The sequence below is a fragment of the Chelonia mydas genome, chromosome 2 (assembly GCF_015237465.2).
Source record: "Chelonia mydas isolate rCheMyd1 chromosome 2, rCheMyd1.pri.v2, whole genome shotgun sequence".
Classification (NCBI taxonomy): Eukaryota; Metazoa; Chordata; order Testudines; family Cheloniidae; genus Chelonia; species Chelonia mydas.
This window is the reverse complement of record NC_057850.1, coordinates 257,456,210-257,479,204: the sequence shown is the minus strand read 5'-3', so window position 1 is coordinate 257,479,204 and position 22,995 is coordinate 257,456,210. Positions and strand designations below refer to the sequence as shown.

At 40.5% G+C, this 22,995-nt stretch overlaps 1 protein-coding gene across 10 annotated transcripts in view; it reads left to right on the top strand.

Moving 5' to 3' along the window:
* The window catches only part of SETD2 (SET domain containing 2, histone lysine methyltransferase), a 144,197-nt gene that overhangs the window by 53,675 nt on the left and 67,527 nt on the right, over positions 1–22,995 (top strand). For 8 of the 10 annotated variants that reach the window (XM_043541713.1, XM_043541715.1, XM_037891272.2 and 5 more), the window contains 4 exons: positions 158–284; positions 2,398–2,532; positions 3,735–3,863; positions 8,767–9,405. In XM_043541713.1, the coding sequence (XP_043397648.1) occupies positions 158–284; positions 2,398–2,532; positions 3,735–3,863; positions 8,767–9,405 (1,030 nt within the window). Of the gene's footprint in view, positions 1–157; positions 285–2,397; positions 2,533–3,734; positions 3,864–8,766; positions 9,406–12,741; positions 13,025–22,995 lie in introns of all 10 variants that reach the window. The other 2 variants (XR_005224142.2, XR_005224143.2) reach the window with 2 other exon arrangements.

Sequence of the window (22,995 nt, the reverse complement as noted above, 5' to 3'; positions counted from 1 at the left end):
AAGGATAAGGAGTGATTGTACAGCACAGTAGTTGTTCTTCACGGACAGTAAAATTAAAATGCATTTAGTAGTTAAGAAAACAACCCTGCTGTGAATGCCATCAATCTGTCACTAACCTCTGCAAACTAACTTCACCTGTCACTCACCCCTTGAACAGCAAAGAGGCTCAGAAATGCTTCTGTGGCTCAACTAACTGCCGGGGTTACCTGGGAGGAGAGAACAGGGTCAGCATCAGAGCAGCAGGAGGAAAAATGAAAAAGGAACGCTCTCGTAAGAAAGACTCGGTGAGTGTGACCCTTCCTTGTTTGCTTTGTACAATCTACTTTCCATAAGGAGGCGATCTTTCTTATTGAGGTCTCAAAAGGCAACCTTAAGAAGGGGACAGATCTCTTCTGGGATCAAAAAAAGTTTAGTGTGACCCAAAGGTTTCATCAGAATATTGCCAACCGCAAACCCTATTATACACACATGTAAAAACACAAGCAAATGCAGCACACTTAAGGCCAGCATAGGATAGAATGATTTTTTTAATATATAATGCATGCTCATGTGACTTCTTTGCAAGCTCCCTTGGTTCTAGGCCAAGGTGATTGCAAGTTCAAATCTCTCACCACAGCTTCAGGGCTCACCCACTGCAGGAAACAACTGCACTGGTTTAACTGCAATCCTCTGAGGTATTGAACCAGTGCAGCCGTTCCTTGCTTTCTTGCAGTGGGTGAGCCCTGAGGCTGCGGTGTTAGATTTGAACTTGCATTCACCTTGGCTTAGAGGCCAGTGTGAGCGTGCATTATATCTGCTTTGACATCAGTTTTAATTGTTGTATTTGCTGCTCCATGTAATACATTTCATTTATACAGAACTAGAGCCTTTCCTAGGTTTCATCAGGCCTTCTACTATTTCCTCTAAATAACTTCGATCAAGGTCTTTATCTGAATTCAATCGTTTGATTGGGTTGTAGTGGTGAACTTACAGTGATGATGACAAGCCCCCCAGGAAACTCTCATGAGAAGCACAATTTAAAGTGGTGGGGGGGAATGCTTTACCTCCTGATTACAAGTTTCCGCTAAGAAACTGGAGGGATCCTTTTCACTATCTGTAAAAGGTAGCTATTTTTTGGCTTATGGGAATGCTAATTACCCTCCTCGAAAAGTGCTTTTACATTTCTGTACCCTTTTGCCTTCTGAAGCTAACAGCTTCCTTTTTATTGACCATATCTCTGTTTGGGTGGTCAGGGAATTAGGCTTCTTAAAATTGACCGCTTCTATGTTTACATTTTCCGAGAAAAGTGTTTTCCTACTTGTCTTCCTAAAAATAGGTTATAAATTACATTTGAATTATATGCTTCTCTCCAGCAAACTTCATTTTAAGGTATTCACAGGGTGTTGCAATTCTCTGCATTAAATAAGGTATTGATCTCAAATTAAAACTGAAAGTTTTTTGAACAGATATCCAGGTCTTTGCACCCTTGGATCAGAGAATGCAATCACATTGATTTAAGACCAGACCACTATCGTCCTATGTTTCAGATTTCCATGAGGGCTTTCCATTAGGGACATAGCTGCCTTTAGTACAGAGCAAGCCAAAGCTTCCATATTTTACCTGCTTAAGAAGACTGCCTGGTCAGATCCCACACGTCGTCATCACTTATAAAGTAGAGTTAAAATATTAATTACTGCCACATTAGATCATGAATATTTGTCCCAGGTAATTTTTTTTGTTCATATAAACTTCAGAGTGAACGTTTTCTTATTATTGCCCCTGTGTATATCTTGGATATAGAGAAACTTTGGTTTGTGGCTTTCTAAATTGAAGCAGCCCTAGCCATGTTTTAAATAGCATCTCCTGTTTTCATATATGAAAAGGTAAATTTGAAACCAGAATATCTTGGTAAATAGTACAGCCAGAATTTCCTTTGCAGAGCATTCTGCATGTGTTAAATGCACACAACAAAGGACATAGGCAGTGCATAAGATTGGAATGTGTGGCAGAAGCTGAAGCTTCAAGTCTAGATGGAAGATGCTGTGTTGCACACATTTTTGCTCCCAAGAAGGCAATCGGATTTTTTACCCCCCACACTCCACCCCAATTTTACTGGTCTAAACCGCTAACTTGAGAGAAAAGCACAGCATGTGAAGTATTCCAAATCTTTACTCAAGGAATGACTGAAAGAGTTAGAGGAGAACTATGGGGCGACAAATAAAAAAGCTATAGATGAAATCAAGTATACCTAAAACTAGATTTTTTTTTTCCCTTTCAGTTTGAGATTTGGTCATGAGAGACTTCTTGTGGAACCTCAAATCCAGAGAATAAATTCTCTTAACAGCTGATTGAGTGGTATCTTGTGAGTCTGATAGGGTGTTCTGTGAGTTTTATAATCGTTTTCCTTTGATGTGGTAGGTGGATGGGGAGTTGGAAGCGCTGTTGGAGAATGGAGAGGGGCTTTCAGATAAGAACCAAGTTCTCAGTTTATCCCGGTTGATGGTTCGGATTGAAACTTTGGAGCAGAAACTCACCTGCCTAAAACTCATACAGGTGAGAAGATCCCAACCGTGTTGAATGAGGAGGGAAGTGAAATTATGTGAAGTATTTTTATTTTAAATAATGTGTTTAAAGGCTAGTGAGGGAGAGGGAGAAAAATGGAAAATAGTTTTAACAGTTGTGCCAATATATAAACTGGAGGGAAGAGCTACTATATTTAGTGTGGCAAAGGGGTAAGTTTGCAGCCATATTTAAAGAATTTTTAGACCCTGTGTAGCTCCAACCCTTTAGCCGTAGTTTTTTGCCTTTTGGAGGGTTAGAAAGGTGACGTGCACAGTCCTTTCTAGACTTTAACTTAAAAGGGTCATTTTGACAAAATCATCCAAAAGCAGTGATTGATTTAGCTGAGATGAGAATAATTGTTACCAATATACTAAGATGTCTGATAAAATAAAATTTAAAAGGAAACTAATGTAGAGGGCATAACCTGGACATCTTAGAATGAACTTATTTGCAATTCTCTTCTAAAACCATCCTGAATTTTTGTCTCTCTGACTTAGTGGAAAAGATTATTAGTTATGGCCAATTATCTGCTCACTTAAAAAAAAACAAAAAAAAACAGGAGGACTTGTGGCACCTTAGAGACTAACAAATTTATTAGAGCATAAGCTTTCGTGGGCTACAGCCCACTTCATCGGATGCATAAATGGAACATATAGTAAGATATATATGTGTGTGTGTGTGTGTATACATACACACAGATAAGTTGGAAGTTACCATACAAACTGAGAGGCTAATTAGTTAAGATGAGCTATTATCAGCAGGAGAAAAAAACTTCTGTAGTGATTTGTTAGTCTCTAAGGTGTCATAAGTACTGCTGTTCTTTTTGCGGATACAGACTAACACGGCTGCTACTCTGAAACCTATCTGCTCACTCTAACTTCCTGTTAAGTTTTTGTGCTGTAATACCAGCTGGCTACCAGGGAGGCTTATTTTCTTTCTGCATGCACTATTGCATTAAAAACAGCTGTTCCTGTTCACTTTAAAGTTCCTGTAGATTTTCGGTGATGCTGTTAGATATTGGCACATGTCTACGCTTAGCTGTCTGCGTTGTGTGCATTTTTAGTAGCATTGAGTTTTGTCGATAACATGCACACAGTTCAGTAGTTAGCAATGCCAGGATGTGCAAATTAGGTTTTAGTCTCTGAGGAAGTTGCTGACTGTTTCCATGGATTCTGTGTAAATGTCTCCTCTAGAACACACACTCGCAAGCCTGCCTGAAGTCCTTCCTGGAATGTCATGGCTTGTCTCTCCTCTGGATCTGGATGGCTGAGCTGGGCGATGGAAGGGGAAGCACTGTGAACAACCTGAAGCTCCAGCTAGAGGTCAGTAATTGTCTCAGGATTTCCAGTCACTGTTTGTACATGAAGCTTTCAAAGCAGCTGTAGTAATTGCTGAGAAGAGGGAACGTGATTATGTATGTGTGAACAAAAATATGATGCATCGATTCCAAAGCCAGAAGGGACCAGTGTGGCCATTTAATCTGATCTTGTGCATAATGCAGGCCAGAGAACTGCCCCCCAAAATTCGTAGACCAGATCTTTTAGAAAAACTTCAAATCTTGAAATAAAAATTGTCAGTGAAAGAGAATCCACCACTACCTTTGGTAAGTTGTTCCAATGGTTAATTACTCTCACTGGTAAAAATGTGTGTGGCTTTTTTCCAGTCTGGATTTGTAATATTTTTAGATTGAAGAGCCCTTTATTAAATATTTGTTCCTCTTGTAAATACTTATAGACCGGGGGTGGCCAACGTGAGCCTGAGAAGGAGCCAGAATTTACCAATGTACATTGCCAAAGAGCCACAGTAATATGTCAGCAGCTCTCCCCCTCACCCCCTGGTCAGCTCCCACCCCCACTCCCAGTGCCTCCCACACACTGGCAGCCCCACCAATTAGTGCCTCCCCACACCTCCCGATCAGCTGTTTCCTGATATGCAGGAGGCTCTGGAGGGGAGGGGGCGGGAAGGGGTGGAGCTGGGGCAGGGCCTGTGTCAGAACCAGGGATTGAGCAGTGAGCACCCCCCAGCACATTGGAAAGTTGGCGCCTGTAGCTCCGGTCCCGAAGTCGGTACCTATACGAGGAGCCGCATATTAACTTCCGAAGAGCCACATGTGGCTCCAGAGCCACAGGTTGGCCACCCCTGTTATAGACAGTAATAAAGTCACCCCTTAACCTTCTCTTTGTGAAGCTAAATAGATTGAGCCCCGTAGATCTGTCACTGTAAGGCAGGTTTTCTAATCCTTTAATCATTCGTGTTACTCTTAGAATCATAGAATCTCAGGGTTGGAAGGGATCTCAAGAGGTCATCTAGTCCAACCCCCTGCTCAAAGCAGGGCCAATCCCCAATTTTTGCCCCAGATCCCTAAATGGCCCCCTCAAGGATTGAACTCCCAACCCTGGGTTTAGCAGGCCAATGCTCAAATCACTGAGCTATCCCTCCCCCTCTCCAATTTCAACATCCTTCTTGAGTTAGTGTTTAACTTCATTTTGAAGTCCACAGACAGTGAAGTACAATACATAAAGTGTTAATGAAAGTCATATATGGTACTTTACCTTAACATAAAGTACAGATAAACCCATAACTTTTTTCTTTGAGTACATTAGTTCATATACAGAAAGCTTGAAATACCTGGAAGGAATTTGCCTTTGATTTTCCTTAAACTTAAGGGACACATACCAAGCTTTAAAAAAAGGGCACTGCTATTACTGGCTATTCAGGAGTGGGGGACTGGCTGAAGGATCCAGAGTTTGCTCTGACAATATCTAGCACTGAAATTATTTTCCTCTGCTGTTTTCTGTATGTACTTAATCACCTTAGCATCACATACAAAAATCATTTTGGTGTTTACTTTATTAATAGAGACACTTGTAGGCAAAACATAAAATTCTTCTTTCTCCAAAAGAACTACTTTCCATTCCTGGGGCCAACATGTGACAGCAGAAATTCCAAAAATTTTCGAGTTCTGAAGATATGCACAATAAATGGTCATTACTACTTCTAAACTTCAGTTCATTTTTCATAGCTGCTGATAGAGGAGCTCTCTTTTATATCACTGCTGTTAGTTTAGTGCAGTTTCTCTCAGCTGTTTAGAATCGTGAGATTATTTTTCTCAGATTTTCTTCGAGTGGTACCCTCTCCTTACAACCTATCTATTTAAAAAAAAAAAATGCTGCATAGAGGTGAAATCCAAAGGCTCTTGCAACCATGGGTTACTTTTCTTTTTCTCTTGTCCCTGTTCACAATATTTTTTTTACAGAAATAGCTGAGAAGGAGCCTAGATTGTTTGTAAAATGCCTGTTATGGTAGATGTGAGCCATGGCTGATGTCTTGCAACAGGCTATCACTTGGCTCTCTAGTATCTTAGTATTGTCTTTGTGAGTTGGGATAAACGTTTCCAGAATCTGGTAACCCAGCTGGTCATCAAGAGTCTATTGGTGTAGGCCTAATAAAATAGTCCCTATGCAGACATCTTGACATTTCCAAAATGGCTAGGGACTCCCTCCAGTTGAAGTTAATAGGGGGCAAAAAGGCTTCTTTCTGCTATAAATATGGTAATGTTTTATGGGGTGGGGAGACCAGTTGACTCCATCATCCATGTCTCATCTGTCCTTATCTTGACAAGGATCTTGCTTCATTAGCATTATAAAACATCTATTCTCCTGGGCCAGATTGTCACGCTGCCTCAGCTATGGGTGAGATGTACTAATCTCCTGGGCTGTTAAACTTTTGCGCTATCACAGTGCACACTCTGAGCTTATGGGCCCATCAGGATCCTGTACACATCCCACAAGATTCAGCGCAGTCAGCATCAGTGCTTACTCTGACGCTGTTGTTCTTTTCAGTGCCAATGGTCTTGATGCAACTGTAATTGACATCTGCTGAGTCAACATCCCTTCCACACCTGTTTAATGCATCAGCCTGAGCTTGCTACATGAGGATAGACTCTTCATTAGGTTATGTGGGTTACCTAAAAGACCTCTCTAAGGCTGAATCCACTGGGCCTGGGGAGAAAGACCACAATTCCTGCTGTGACAACCATCCTCTTTGGAGTATCTGAGGTACTCTTTCATGGACTTCAAGGCAGAGATTATGAGCTAGCTTAAGAATTCCCTTCTGCCATGGCACCATCTTCTTTTGGGTGGATGGAACAGAGTGGATGGTAACGCCCACATTACTAGCTTGCCAGTCTCTTAAATAGTGGAGCACAAGTACATGTACCATGTGTCCTCAGGTGCCCTTGCTGCTGAGGGAGTCTTCAAATTGAAGGAGTGGGGAAGCCGTATAGCCATTTCTATTCTTAGCTCCTGAGATATGACTGACTTGGCATTACCCTCCTCGTTGTCACTGGTGGGACTCACACATCTGTGGTGGTTTTGAATTCTGGACAGCAAAGCTGAGTTACGTTATGTTTAGTCTGGAGCTGTGAGAGTTCAGAGTAGACCTCAGTCCAGCCCTGTCCCATCATCTGTTCTCCCTTGTTCAATTTGGAGTGGAATCAGATTCTCAAGCTCGATGTTTCAGACATTCAGATTCACTCCATGTAGCCACCTGGATGTTGGGACCATTCAGACATTGAACAACAGTGGTCATATGAGGCAAAATGTCTTAAAATTTCACAAACCATCTACAATGCACCTTGAAGTGGAAGTGCTTAAACCAAGACTTTATCTCACCATCATTTGAAGTTCTTCTGGCGACACATTAGCCTTTGATTTGCCTGTCCAAGGAATTCTCAGTTTTCATCTCTCCACCTGTGAAGAGATTTCTTCAGGGAATGATTCATGCCTGTCTTTCTGAACTACAGCCTCTAGCTTTTTCATAGACTTAAATGTACTTCCTCTTCTTAGAAGGCATGTCACTTATAATGGATCCAGTGTGCATAGTTTTTGGCACTGTTTTTTTAATTCTTTTGTTTTCTGTCATTTGCTTGAAAAATGAACTGGTGATTAGAGGCACAAGGGGCCTTAGATCAGGAATTGCTGCCTTCTCATGAGTTGATTTAGTGACCTCAGAAGACTAAAACAATAGGAGTTCCTGCAAGTTAGGTGCTGAGAACCTAAAACCAGGAGTGGGAATTTAATTCTTCTTGTACAGAAGGTATGTGGAGTGATTTTTATTTTATTTAATCACTCAAGATGCACATCATACAGTAAATAAAGTCTAATTTTTGCATGTCTATGTATCATGGTACAATTTAGCTAGGAACACTTTTTAAAATTTTTTAGCTTTCTTTAAAATTTAGATTTTTAAACTAGCAGCAACCTGTAAAAAAAAAAAATGCACATTTCTGTAATAGTATTTGGCTTTATTTTCTGTAGGCTTCAGAAATCTACATGATCATAGAATCATGGATGTTATAGATGGAAATGTAAAGCTATCCAGTCTCTCTCTCTCTGCCAGCGCAGGGTTGTTGTCCACAGTACATTTCTCTAGTGTCTTGTCCAGTCTAGTTTTAAGTCTCATACAATGATTACACCGTGCTGGCAGTTGTGACGTTCCACCCAGGAGAATGATGTCAGGGTCTTCCTTCAGCTAATCTGTGTAATTCTGTGACATCCAATGGATGTTTTAAATACTGCTGTCTAGTGAAAAAAGAACTTTTCAAATATTGCTATTAGTAAGTTCAAATCTTCCTACGGTTGATTTATCTCGGTTTATCTATCAGTTTCTATTAACTTCTTCCATTAATATAGTTAAAAATAAAATAATCACTGCAACATTTACAAAGAGGAAAATCTGACCCACGATGTTTAGTATGCAATCAAAGCCAGTTTAGAGAGAGATTAACTTAACCATATAAAAGTGTGATTTCTATACCAAAGCCTAAGTTAAAACGTTAACCATTTAAATAGTCAACACATTTTTATGAGAGTTATTCTACCTTGGGTTTGTTTACATGGAAACTCAAGATATGCATGGTCAGCTGTAAATGTCTGAGCCCTCTGAACTCATTGCAGTTGTGACCTGAATACTTTTAGTCCTTTTTTCCACCCATATATTTTATTTGGTGTCAGTAGTAGTCAGCAAAACTTCTCTACCACCATTCAGCCCCTACAGCAAATGCATCTCTACTAACTTGTATCAGTGTGAATATGGCTCTGGCAAATACTAAAGAACTCCCCTCCTTTTGGAAGAAATTGCTATTGCCAAGTCAGAGGTTTAAAAAAAACTAGTGCAAAGTGACAGTTTTAAATGTAACTGCTGTGGTTTTGTGTTTTTAACCAGATTATGAAGACTCTGGAGCTCTTGCCTATACCCAATAAAAACATGTTAGAGGAGAGCAAAGTGCTTCCAATTATCCAGCGCTGGGCTCAGACCAAGACTGCTGTCCCACAGCTCAGTGAGGGGGATGGTTATTCCAGTGAGAACACATCACGGGCTCATACGCCACTCAACACGCCAGATCCTTCCATCAAGCAGAGCACAGAAGGCGACACAGACACCCCGAAGAAACTTGTCTTTCGAAGGCTCAAAATTATAAGCGAAAACAGCATGGACAGTGCAATCTCTGATACCACCAGCGAGCTGGAGGGAAAGGAGGGCAAAGAAGACCTAGACCAGCTGGACAGTATGCCTGCAGAGGTGGCAGAGGAGCAGCCGCAACAGGAAATCAAAGCTGCCATTGATGCTGCTGTGGACAGCAGCAAACCTCAGGCTGCTGAGCTGGAGGCTGAGCCTGAAGCAGAGGCCAAAGAGAGCAATGGCACAAAGCTAGAAGAGCCCATTGCAATGGAAACACCGTCTCAAGATGAAGAGGAGGGTGTGTCTGATGTAGAGAGTGAGAGGAGCCAAGAACAGACTGACAAAATAGTGGATATGAGTGACTTGGCTACCAAGCTTCTGGACTGCTGGAAAGACCTAAAGGTAAGAGGAACAGTAGCTCACTGAAGCGATGACAGTTGTATTATAAAGGGAAAACTTAATTGTTTGCAGTTGAACATAAATAAGACTAAGTTGTTGCCTTGTTGGCAAATGTTTTTTGCCAAACAAATAGGAACGCCTTCCCTAAGTGAGGGATTTCAGCCAAAAAACACACCTCCAGGTACTTTCTGTGAATTTCCTTTTGTTTCAAATTATATCCTATGGGATTTATGCTAGTTTGCTAGACATTGGTATGGTGTTCATTGATCAAAGATGAATCAGGCCAACTTGACCACTGAGAAGACCGCTTATTCATCCAGTTCAGTTTAAGTTTATTTTTTAAAAAGCTGTTTATTGATGATTTGGTCTTTGGTTGGCTGGTGCTAACTTGCAGGCCTGTTTTCTAAACCAGCCAGAAAATAGCAGGGCAATAATATTGCAGTGAGCAATTCTGGCTCAGCAGCTTCAGCGTACGTCTGAATGTTATACCAAATGTCTGATTTAGATTTAAATTCAGTTATCTCAAGATGGTCAGTGTGTCCTCTCCTACAAATGTTTGCTTTTCATCTGCAATTTTATATAGCGTTAGGTTGTCTTCCAGCAACTTTCTGTTCTGTTGACATTATTGCTAGTGTTGAGTTAACTTCCAAAGATTTGAAGTTTTATGTTCAGATCAGCTAAACATAAAAGTCTGGATGCTAATCTGAAACTTTGAAGCCTGCCACTGGGCAGTGGGGGTTGTGATCCTCCATACACTCTTTCCAGTCTCTGTACCTTACCTGCGGTGCTGCCTTGGCAGGTGAGGGAGGTGGTGGCTGGCAGGCTGCTTCCTTCTTCCAGCATCAGGCTGACCTCTCCTCTGAGCACCTGAGTGGCCTTCTCTGGTAATGAATCTCTTCTGTGAGCAGCCTACTCTGGCCCAGTGGGACTCAGTGAGTCCTAACAGTCTGCCACTTGAAAATTTAAAACACTCAATCATCTGTCCTAGAGTTCTCGATGGTACAGTGAAAACCCTCACCCCATCCCCATAAAATGAATGTTTCTTGCAGGAATGGAAGGGTGGGAGTTTAGTTTTAAATTTGAAAGTGGCATTTCACTGGGACCCTGCAGAGATGTTACAGGCCACTGCACTGGAGTGACAGAGTTGCTCCTGAAGAGGGGAGGTGCTGAACAGAGGATTGCAAGGCTTAAGTATACACTTGTCCCTCATACTCCGCAGGCATGATAACAAAAGGAAGTAATGGGAAGGGACTCTAGTTTGACCTCTCCCAGTGGCCTCCTTGTGGGAGAGATGGAAAATGCAGTCCTGAAATTTTCTTGTACTTCCAAAAGGGTTTATTCTTGGTTAGGTTAGTTAAGGTACAGGTAGCCTTCATTTTAAGAAAAGAGTTTGCCCACCCTTAATAAGAAGTTCTCTTGTAGTGTATATTCCTATCAGACAACACACCATAAGGCCTTCGATGGTAGTATTTTTCCCCTTAAAATGACCAATTCTTGATGTTTCAGAAGAGTCTAGTAAAGAGAGGTCATAATGCACCTCATTGGGCAGTGCTGTACATGAATGGGGATATTCCTTCCTGGCCTTTGCTGGAGATCAGTTTAGGCGTGAATTTATGAGACTCTGTTTCCTATGACTCTGTTAGCTTCCATAGCCACCAGTGTTAACAGTCCTAAAATTATCCATTTTTGGTAGGAAAGAGAAATTCTTCTCTTACCTGTGTACTATTCAAAATCTCTAATTTGTGTGCATTTACAGAGTTTTGACTATAATTATGTTGTAAACCTAATAGGAGAAAAGATGTGACCTTTGTAAATTACAAATTATGCACTAAAATATAAGGAGTACTTGTGGCACCTTAGAGACTAACAAATTTATTTGAGTCTCTAAGGTGCCACAAGTACTCCTTTTCTTTTTGTGGATACAGACTAACACCACTGCTGCTCTGAAACCTGGCACTAAAATATGTTTATATATGCAAATAAGTGTGTGTGTATTTTCCCCCCTTTTTAACCCTGTGTATCTACAGTATATTTAACAGCTTTAGTCTGCAGTTTGTTTAATTAATCAGGGGTTGAAGATTTCTTCACTTAAAGGGACACTGTCAGGTTAAATAAATAAATAAAAAAACCAAAACACATTTTCCTTATGTAATTAACACCATGTATTATTAAAACTGAAAAGTTTAAAAAAAAGTTATTCTTCACTTTATACTGTTTAGTTCTTGAATTTTTCTCACCTTGAACAGTTATGGACTATTCAGCTTTCTTTTTGTTTATACTCTTTCTAGCCACTTTCATTTTCAGGATCTCATGCTGTATTGTTTGAGTTGCAAACACAGTTGGGGAATAATTGTTTCAAAAACCAATTTTATTGAAGTTTTTAAGGAAAATCTTGCGTTCTAATGGTGTTAAGTTTTATAAAACCTTATTTTGGGACCAGATTTGACCTGACAGTGTCATTTTAACACCAAGTGCTGACTCCCAGCACACTTGTAGTTTCTGTTGAATTTGGAGTAGCCCAGACTTCAGCTACCTAAACCCACTGGCTCAAGCCTGTGGTCAGCTATGGAATCATTACCCATCAAATTTGCTATTTGAGATGTGGATTGACTTCCTCCCTATGGGGTCTGCCCTGTTGCAACTTATCTGATATAATTCTGAGGACACTAATAACCTTATGTAACATGGTTTAAAGTTCTGATCTTGGGTACATGGGTATATTTGCCCAACAGCTGGTTTTGTGGTACTTGAATTATAATGTACCATGTATCTGAAATCAGAAGCAAGCCTTAAGTCTGTGAAAACCTTTTTATCCTGCCAAGTGTTCTTGGGGAACTGTGATGACCCTCTGGATGTATTCCGTACTGTATTTTATCATGGCACTAAAAGAGTTAACTGCTTCTGTCCAACTTTCACCTGTTAGAGTATTGCATATTGTCTTTTGGGCTAACTGTCAGGCCAAGATACTACAGCTCTGACATGGCTGATAAGTCTTAAGACTTTTAGGCTACAGGAAGGCCATTAGTAGAGTATCATATTCTAGATTAAAGGGGGATGCATAGTTACCCTGTCTCCTGATCCTTTAGACTTTCTGTGGGAGCTGGGTGTGTCTTCCCATCAATTTTGTCCCATCACCAAAGCAGGAAGACAGCAAGGTGAATTTTCAGGTGCTTCCAAGCTCTTTAAAGCTGGTTTTTCATTGAGTTGTGGAACTTGAGTCATCTGCAATAATAGTGCCATAGGAGGGGTGGGTGGGAGGTTGTGAAATCTCGTAACTTAAGCTATGTCCTCCCCGATCTTGATGATGACCCCCTTGTAATTTCAACCATTTCCATCCAGCTTCTCAGGGCAGCAAGGAGCTTGTTAACATCACCAGCTGACCATGTGTCTCCTTTTCTCAACTCCATTTTCAACTCCGTGCTGAAGAAGGGAGAGAACATAGCGTGCATACTGTGAAGAAACAGGAAGATGGTTGGGAAGCTGGATGATGCATGAGAAATATAATAGGTGAAAAGAGGACAGAGGTGGTTAACTCATTGATGCCGACGTTATTTTGGTGCGTCCATTGCCGGCAATGGATGTCGCTCCGGGAAAATCCCTACTCCTGGCATGAAAGGATTAAGTGAGCTATCTTTTTATATACCTCTATACACAGGACAGCTGCCTTGGGTTGCAAGGCCTTGTACGTTTTGACGCCTGAACCCATGCGAAATATTGGCTGATAATACATACCTCATTGCAACACAAACATTCACAATATCCAGTGAGGTAAATTTTCAGCATAGGCTTTTGCACACAGTTCCTGTTGGAAGAGGAAATGGTGCATGTATCTCCTGATGCTGAAAATGTACCGGAAGGGTCGGTGAACACACAGTAGGTAACAGGTGGTGGTTAAATGCAATACTTATATGCTCTTTAGCCTGTGCAAGAACCTGGACTGTGCTACTGTTCAACAGGATTCAAAGGAAACAGGTAAGGCCCCTGTGGGACTGATGAGTACCTAGTGACATTTATTATGAATACTGTATGGTGCATGATGGCTAATGATTCCAGTGCTTTTCACCTTGTGGCATCTGAGGGAGCTGGTGTTCTTGACCATTAACCCTAATTTGTGGGGTGTTTTCACACTCGTTTACACTTCGTAAAAGCTCATGGTGTTAGGAGGATCACCGTATTTTATAGGAAAGGGCTGAGCTTTCCTCAACAGATTCTTTTGATCTTGGTCTTCTTCCTCAATCTTTATCTTATCAAATACTTTATATTTATTACTTTAAGTTTAGTTATGTCATTTTAACAGTGCTGATATTTTGAAGACCGTCTCACACTTGTGGATTCTTAGCTGAGGCTTCCCCTGCCTGGGTTTGAACTCAGCAGCCTAAAGTATTAGAAATATTAGTTTCAATTTTGTTTTATATTGTTTCTTTCATACTAATAATCTCAAAAGGCTTTTCAGAGAGAATTTAGTTACTTTAACAGAATTGGCAATAGCAACTCAATTTGTGGTGTTGCAATAAAGTTAGCATCATATATGCACTTCTGTAGGGCTGGTGGCGCTAAGCTTCTGGCATCTTTCTTCACAATACTTTTGGGTATGCAGACAATCTCATAACCTTCTTGGTGAGAGGTCAAAAGCATTAGGTTATAGCTGTAAGGCTTCCTAGAGCATGCACTTAAATTACAGCGTACTCATTTTTTTATAGTACTTTTCTGAGTACCTTTCTGAACTGGGTATCTCATGGGATCAGTAAAGGTTAAGTTAGCTTTGAACGCTGGGTCACAGTTGAAAATATTTCAGAGGTCAGCAGTGATTAAGTAATTGTCCTAATTTGGCCTAGGTGAGATGGATTTGATCTCTGTTGCAGTCAGCTTCCCAGTATCAGCATAAAAGAGCCCCCATCCATTTAGAAAAAAAATCACAAATAGCATGATTATTAGCAGCCTGAGCAGAGATGGGAAGGATTGATTGGCCCGTGCAGACTGAACCTATCCTCTCGCCCCTAGAAATGGTATTTCCAAGTCATGACTGAGGCAGCATTGAGAAACTTTACAAGTACAATTTCTCAGGCCATACCTATTCTATAGATAAAACTCCATCTCCCGCGATGGCTGTCTTGCATCTTATACAAATACCAACCTCAAATTAAGAAAAATATGAATTACATATAATACATATGAAAATATAGTTCTGCTTAGTGGGTAATCTAACTCAACCGTCTTCGCATTTATTTAGCCTGCACTGCCCACACCTCCTTGCATAGGTTTTCTCCCCCCCCGCCCCTTGGTAGCTCTTGCAATAACAAGTGTCACTTTGTAGCTCATGGTGTCCACAGAATGACTAGAGGAGAAAGGGGAGAGCTGTTCAAAGAAAATGAGAGCAGCACATGATACAGACAAGCAGGGAAGAGGAAAGTGGAATGGGGGGAGAAGAGAGGGAAGTTATGACTGGGATGGAGAAAGTATTCACAATTAATAAGGGAGGATGGGAGGGAAGAGAACACAATAGCAACAAGCTTTGATTCAGTGGCTGTAAAAGAAGCCAATGTTTTCAGTGAAAGAGGCTTAGAGAATAAGCAAAACGAGGTAGAGAGGAAGAGGAGAAACAATAGGCAGAGGAGAGAGGGACAGAAATAGAAATGATAAATGTGATGCCATGCACTGCATCTAGGTTAGTGGAATTTTACGTGCACATATTATTTCCTGCATTTTTATTGTGTTCCTCTGGACAGCATCTGCTAGCTCTGTTTTGGCACTGAAGAGCAGAAAGCAGTGACCAAATATTGTTGATAAAACTTAAGTTTCTTCTTATTCTTGAGCTTGTAATTAGGCATAGACAGATCTTTAAAAAGTCCATGCAACTGGTAATTTCCCTCCTTAATTTGCAAACCTTGCCAAGTGATACAAGTTCCAGAGAAGTGTTTGTGTGATTTTTGTAGCTGCACAAACTGCAGTGCAAATGGATTTGTAGGCATGAAAGTGGCTGTACCCAGTTTTATTGACGAGTTTCAAATACAGATTTTTCATAATCAAAAGATGGAAAAAGTTCAAAATAGAGAGTCAAATGAGCAGTTACTCTACTGCAGTCTTCTAGCATGCTGAGATACCTGTGAAGATACATGATTACCTTTTTACCGTTCTCCCCATATAGTAACATTTGTTCATCCATATTCATTACACCAGACCAGCCTTCATCCTTGGTTTGTTGAGTTCTACTCTTTCCCTGTTGTACTGTAACTTTCGTACATTCATATTCATTGTCTTACTTGTCCAATGTCCTTTCTTCATCTATGTGCTATCCTGCTAAATGAAAAAAAAATTAAACTATGTTAGCGAGACATTAAAAGGAAATTCCATTATACTTGATACTCCTTCCTTAGAGCTGCAGAATGATCTCAGATATGCTGCCTTACCTAGACCAAATAGGATGATTTAGGGACAGACTTGGCAGTCTTTAACTATTGCTTTTCCTTTAGTTTAAATTAGATCTTTAAGGTTATTTTTTTGTATTTAATTTTCTAGGTATCCTGTTAAACAAAAATTGTTCTGAAAGAGGGTAGAAAAGCATATGGACATTGTTATGGCACTTGCTATGGCACTTGCGTTGACTCAGTCGTTATGTATATGCAAGTTAGACTCAGTTTCAAAAAATGAAATCAGTCTTTCACTGGCGTTCTATCTGGTTTGCATCTCATTTGATCACATGGTTTTCATAGAATAATTTTGATTCATCACTTTATATAACCTGCATCTGCTTGCCAGACCACTCGACCGGTGAATCCTTCAAAATCTGCTGGACCTTGACATTTAGGCTTTGGAAGAAGCCCCTGGGGCATCTAGTTCAGGGGTGGCCAACCTGAGCCTGAGAAGGAGCCAGAATTTACCAATGTACATTGCCAAAGAGCCACAATAATAGGTCAGCAGCGCCGCCCCGCCATCAGCCTCCCCCTGCTCCCAGCCCCTCCCACCCACCAGCAGCCCTGCCAATCAGTGCCTCCTCTCCCTCCCCATCAGCTGTTTTGTGGTGTGCAGGAGGCTTTGGGGGGGAAGGGGGAGGAGCGAGGGCAGTGCAGGGGAGGGGGCGGGAAGGGGTGGAGTGGGGGCAGGGCCAGGGGTTGAGCAGTGAGCGCCCCCCCGGCACATTGGAAAGTTGGTGCCTGTAGCTCCAGCCCCAGAGTTGGTCCCTATACATGGGGCCGCATATTAACTTCTGAAGAGCCGCAGGTGGCTCCGGAGCCACAGGTTGGCCACCCCAATCTAGTTCATCTCCATGTGCTGGTTCAGGACTGTCTTCTATGTTAAACTTTTAAGTTTTTAAATAAGGATGTAGGGTTTGCCAAATCAGATTAGATCACTGATCCATCAGGTCTGCTATCCTGCCTATAACAGGGGCCAATATCTTTTACTTCAGAGGAAGATGTGCCACCAAGCTAATTGTGCTGTGCTGTGTATGGGGAGGGCAAGCACCTTCCTGACCGCTGCAGCATGACCTCCTTCAGGCCCTGAACCAAGAGGCTAGATTACCTTTATTTTGGTCTGCAAAGCTGAAAATATTTTTAATGGTCATAAAATATCCATCTGTTTTAAAGTACAGCCATAGACCTTGGATACATGATGACCTGCAGCAGTAAATTGCATAAACTGAAAATATACTGCATGAAGCCATATTCCCTTAATTTGTTGTAAATGTATTGGTGCTGTTTTTGTTAGGTGAGCCCTTGTTCTTGTCATAGTCTTTGTAGCTCTAGAAGACCTCTAATAACCAAGTTTCTGTAACTAGAGCCCTGCACAGATACAAAAACTTGGATCCACATCAGATCTGCAAAGATGGTAAACAATACAACCGCAGATACAGATATGCACAGATATAAAGTGGATATCCACAGATCTGCAGGGCTCTATCAGTAAACTGCCTTAGCAAATGCCATTATCTAATTAGCCTAATGGTTTGTGGGGTTTGGGGAATCCAGTTCCTAGAGTCTAACCGACCTCTTCCCTTTTACTTTCAGGCTGTTTCTATTTTAGCCATACTAAATGGCTCATTTTGAGTACTATTCTACCCAATTTTTTGTGTTTCCTGAGAGCTGCGTGTGTTAAGTGTCAATGGGACCATTGTATTACAAATCTTATGTTAAGTTCCCTTGGAAATTGATAGGATTTAGTGTAACATAGAGTATAGACTAACCCTTCCACATACATGACCCAAGTAAACTGGCTTCTTCTGGGCAACAAGATGGTGGTGGGGTGGGGGTGCTGAAATCGTTGGCAGTGCACACTGCTGCATTATAGCCACTTCGCAGCTGCTGCTCCAGTTGCTGGCACTAGATCTACATAAATAATGTCCTTAAGTCTACCACTCCCTCCAGTATGAAGAGGCATAGATCAGTAAGCCTGGCATTGCATCTCCTCAGTATCCTTGGTAATGGAGATAGAGGGCACGGGCATCATCTAGCCTCTCTGCAGTGTCTTTATCCTTCACAGCTGCTCTTTTTATACTCTGGTGGCCACCAGACCTACATAGTCTCTCAGATATTCTCTTCCTGCTTCTGTTACACTTAAATAAGTTCTTCTCTGCAAACTTGTGATTTCTTTGTGTGAGTCATTTCAGATCTTGTTCTTCTCGACTTTTTGTTAACTTTTCAAATTACATATCTTGCCATGGTGCAAAAATTGGGCTAGGACAGACTTAGCATTTTAATAATTTTTTTTAACACAGGAAGTTCCTGCTGATTTTTTTTTTTCCTGAGTGGTGTGTGAGTATATTTTCTATAAACACAATCATAAACCCAGCACAGGTTTTTTGGTCCACAAAAACATGACAGCAATGCATGAATAAGCGCATATGAAAAATTATTTAGACTTTTCTGTGTCTCTTCTCATTGTACTAGGTGAGCATCACAAACATCACTGAATTTATCCACCTGGATAAGGAAGGCAAGTAATATTAGCCCCAATCTACACGTAAGGAACTCCAAGGGCTCATCTTTACTGCATTGTTAGCTGGAGATATAACTTGCGTTTTGCCCCTACGTGACTCCCATCCACTCACACACATCTCTAGATCAAGTGAAGTTGAGCTCTAAATTTGAGCTAGCTAGTCCATCGGGATGCAGGCAGAAGCTTGAGTGCAGTTAACACTGGAGCTAATCATGCAGTTGGGATGCAGCAGCTGGAGTTAGACCTCCTCAGCAGCTAATCCAATCACTCTGCTAATATAATCAGTATGTACTGCGGATTAGATCACTCAGTGTGCTTGCACTCCCAGGGCAGGTCTACACTAAAAAAGCTGCAATAGTACCACTGCACCAGTGCAGCTGCAGTGCGTAAGTGAAGACGCTCCTACGCTGACGGGGGAGCTTCTCCTGTCGGCATAGCTAATCCGCCTCTGCGAGAGGCAGTAGCTATGTTGACTGCCGACATAGTGCTATCTACATCACGGGTTAGGTTGCTCAGAGGTGTGGATTTTTCACACCCCAGAGTGACATAGGTATACCAGTATAAGCCTGTAGTGTAGATCTGGCCTCACGCAAGCATCTAGCTCAAGGGGAGAAAATTGGGTGTGCTAACTTGAGCCGTCTACACCGGGGGCTAGGTTGGTTTAACTGCAGTGCTCTGGAATGTGGATTTGTCACATCCCTAAGCTATGTAGTTACACCAACCTAATTTCCTAGTGTGGACAAGGAAAGTATAAGTATAAGGCTTAAAATATATCCAGAGTCCCACAATTAGTCTACCTTGAATCTTAATATCTTGCAAAATGAAATCTTATTCTCATTCAAGCAAAAATACTTTGAACAAAACATTTAGTTTTTCCCCATTTACAATTCAAATGGGAACGTTTTATATAGGATTCATTCTTCAAAAATTGTATCAAAGCCAATAAATCAGTATGTAAAACTCAGCAAAAAATATTTGAAATTACTGTTTCAAGCACTGTTATAAATTCTGTTTAAAAGCAAAAATAAAGATTATTTTTTCCCCCTATAAAGAGAGGCTAACACTAAAACCAAACCAAACAACTAAAAGTATCTGAAACACACTCTGTGTTTTTGGACCTGCAATAGTACTTGCTTAGTTATCCGGTAGTTACTCTTTGCACTAATGTACTTTAAGCAGAGTGAGTTGTTTTTCTTGAGGATTTCTTAAACGTTGATTTAACTAATTGAAAGGAAATTTGTGCACTCGGCCGAGTGGGACAAAAAGCATTTTCTCCCCATCAATAAAATTTGCAAAATGTGGTTTTTCATGGCTATTGGGTTTTTGAAGTCTAGTGCTGGAGGTAAACGCCTTGCCAAAAGTGATGTCATTTTGTGACACTGGGAAGCCCAGTGGAAAACGCTGTAAATCAATTTCCAACCAGCTTTAAATAATAAAAACTTAGATATTTAGTATTTTAAAATAAACATTTTGTTGAAGTATTTATTAGTTTTACTTCTGACCCTAACCCATTAAAGCAGGTTGGAAGCTAGCTTGGTGACAGCATCTCAAATGACATCACTTTTGAGCAAGATGACTGCACGCAGCTCTAAACAGGGAAGTGAATAATGAAATGTTTAAAACTTTAGAAGAATATGAACTTATTTTTTTATTCATGGTGACAAGCACTTATTCTCTGAACTCTCAGACTGCTGAGCTGAGTATTGCAGCCTCCTTTTAAATTAAGTTTTGTATTGAACTTTTAAAAAATTAAATGGACTTAGAGTTGAGATTTTGAATGCAGAGGTTAAGCAGAGATTAACTTTTTTAATGTTTAAGTGCAGCTGCGTTATAGAAATATACAAAAGAAACTGCCAGCACTCAATCACAGTGGCAGAAAAGCCTCTTCATGTTGTTTTGTGTAGACATCACGTTATTAGCCATCAGTTTAGTCTTTCCTGCCTTTGGAATCAAAAGGTTTTCGTTAATGCTGTGTTGAAAATAGTGCAGCACTTGATTGCTGAAGCACTGACAGTACACTCGGTGTCGGTACAACACCCAATGGAAAGACCCTGTTCAGAGGAGCTGACAGGTTCAGGGTAAGGACGATTGTGCTGTGCAGAGTTCTGTTGACTTTAGTGAGGTTCCCACTGGGTATTTGTGTAGATTCATTAGCAGAATCTAGCCCTAAGTAAACAAAAATCAAATATAAAGCGACATGGGGTCGCTGACCTAGTCTCTTTTGAATGATGTGGTGGTGACCACCATTTACTGACATGACTTAGCATTTGTGGACCTGAAAGAGGACATGTTTCATGGAGGCACTTGTAATAGAGGGGTACAGTTGCTTAAGAATACTCTGAATTGGCCTATATTTATAGCCCTCGCGCTTTATGGCAGCATCCCACATAACAGTCTGCCTCTGTTACTTTCCAATAGGTCAGTTTTCTTTCCCAATATGTAATGCTGTTGTATCTTTTCACCTGACTTTCAGTATTACACAGCCAGAAAATGGCTAGCTCATCACATATTCTACTTTCACAGAATATTAAATTAGTTTCTATTCTTGTTAATTAACTTTAATCGGTCTGGGAAAGGCATGGAGTGGAGAAGCTCTCCATTAGCTATTCCAGTTAGCCCTGTAAGTAGGAGCAGGGTCTTGGTCTGAGTTGAAACTAAAATAATAACAGAAGAAAATTATAAAGAAAACATCACTGATCCAGAATGCAGCACCACAGACTGACTCATCATATGCAAGTTGTTACACATATTATAGGATCATTATCATGAAATGCATAGTCTGTTACAAGTAATGAGTGCAATAAGAAGAAATATATTTAAATTTAAATAGTATACAATTTAAAACATTGGTGTTTATGAAAGATGTTTCACAATCCATAATGCTATACAATTGGTTAACATTTCATTTAAATAATTATTACTAAACATATCCAGAGGCACTTGACAAGAACACTTAGGTCACTAATCACAATTGCAATCTAAAGCTCTAACCCTGCCAACACTTATTCATGTGCTTAACTTTAATCACATAAGTAGTCCCATTAACCTTACTCATGTGAGTAAAACTAAAACTAAATGTGTGTACGTTTACGAGCTCAGGGCCCAAAATAGAATGCACAGATCTAGTTCATAGAAAAGAAAATACATAGACATTTTAACTACTAAGATATAGAAAGGTTCCTGTTATTACATTAACTGCTCTGGGACCTAGATATAACTGTGACATACTCATTAGAAATCTTCTAAGATAAGGATGAAAGTAGTGCTAGGCGTAAAAGGCGTTTCACGGACCATCCTTTTGATACCAAAAATGTACTGTGCATTATCCACATTGGATAGACAATCCGTGCCCTAAAGAGTTTAAAATTTTAAGAAATTTGCACGTGTGTGTAATTTATATTCCAGATGAGTAAAATGCACACACAAAATCAGTTCTGAGTTCTCTCCCCTAAACTGGCTTTCTCCCCTTTGTTCCTGCAGCGATGTCTTCATCTGACATTACAAACGAAGTGTTGTTGTGGATGTTATTGCGGGAGGTCATAAATGCATCACTTAGGATTTGCCTGGAGCCTCAGAGAAAGAGAGTAATTTATTTTAATAATAATTTGTACAGAGTTTGTCAAGTGCAAAGTATGAAGTAAATAATTACATAGCACCTTTAATAATACTCTGCAGTGCTGTAGCACCTTTAATTCAGAGACCGCAAAAATACTTTACAGACATTAACCTCGACATCTCTGAAGTAGATAAGGGATATTGATTTCACTTCACCTACCAATGAAACCAGCTCTGGGCATGGAATCAAGTTGTAGCATACAAAGAACACCAAACAATAGCATAGGCCAGGAAGTGAAGAAAAATACCAAGTCATCTGGAACAGGGAAAATTGTATGCATATAAAATGTAATTACATGAGATGGAATTTGATTAGAATCAGAGGCCTAACACATCTACCATGGTAAAAAATGCCCGGGGATTTTTAATGACCACAAGTGGACCTCTGTTTTATGTCTCATCTGAGAGGCGACACATCCACCAGCACAAAACCCCTAATGCTATGCTGTGACATTGGTTCATGCCTCAGAGAAGCATGAATCTTTAGCCCTACTTCCTGTGGCACTCATATCCAAGTACTGGCCAGGCCCAGTCCTGATTAGCTTGAAATCTGATAAGTGCACAAACCCTAGTAAAATGGCTGCAGCTGAGAGGCTCTGTGTAAGCAATGAACTCCTTGCTAAACAGGTGTTGGGTAAATACTTAAAGTAGCAAGGAGAATTATAAAAAGTAAATAAGATGGAGTTTTTTGGCGGTTTTAATTTCAAGAATCTGCTGGATAATTAAGTTTGAAACTTGAACTACCCTTAAAATAATGAAAATATGTAGGGTCTGTTTTTGCTTTTAAAAAAATTACACTGTAATCAATAATAGTACCAGTGTTCATACCCCTAATGGAAAGTGCTGTAGAATTTCTCACTAATTATCTCAAGACTCATGTGAAGTAAATAGTTCCCCCATATGTAAAATGGGAGGGTAACTGAGGCACAGCAGTTGAAACTGACCTGAGCACCCAGTGGTACTGGATACACTATGCCAGTGGCCGTCAGCCTTTCCATACTACTGTATTCCTTTCAGGAGTCTGATTTGTCTTGCGTACCCGCAGGT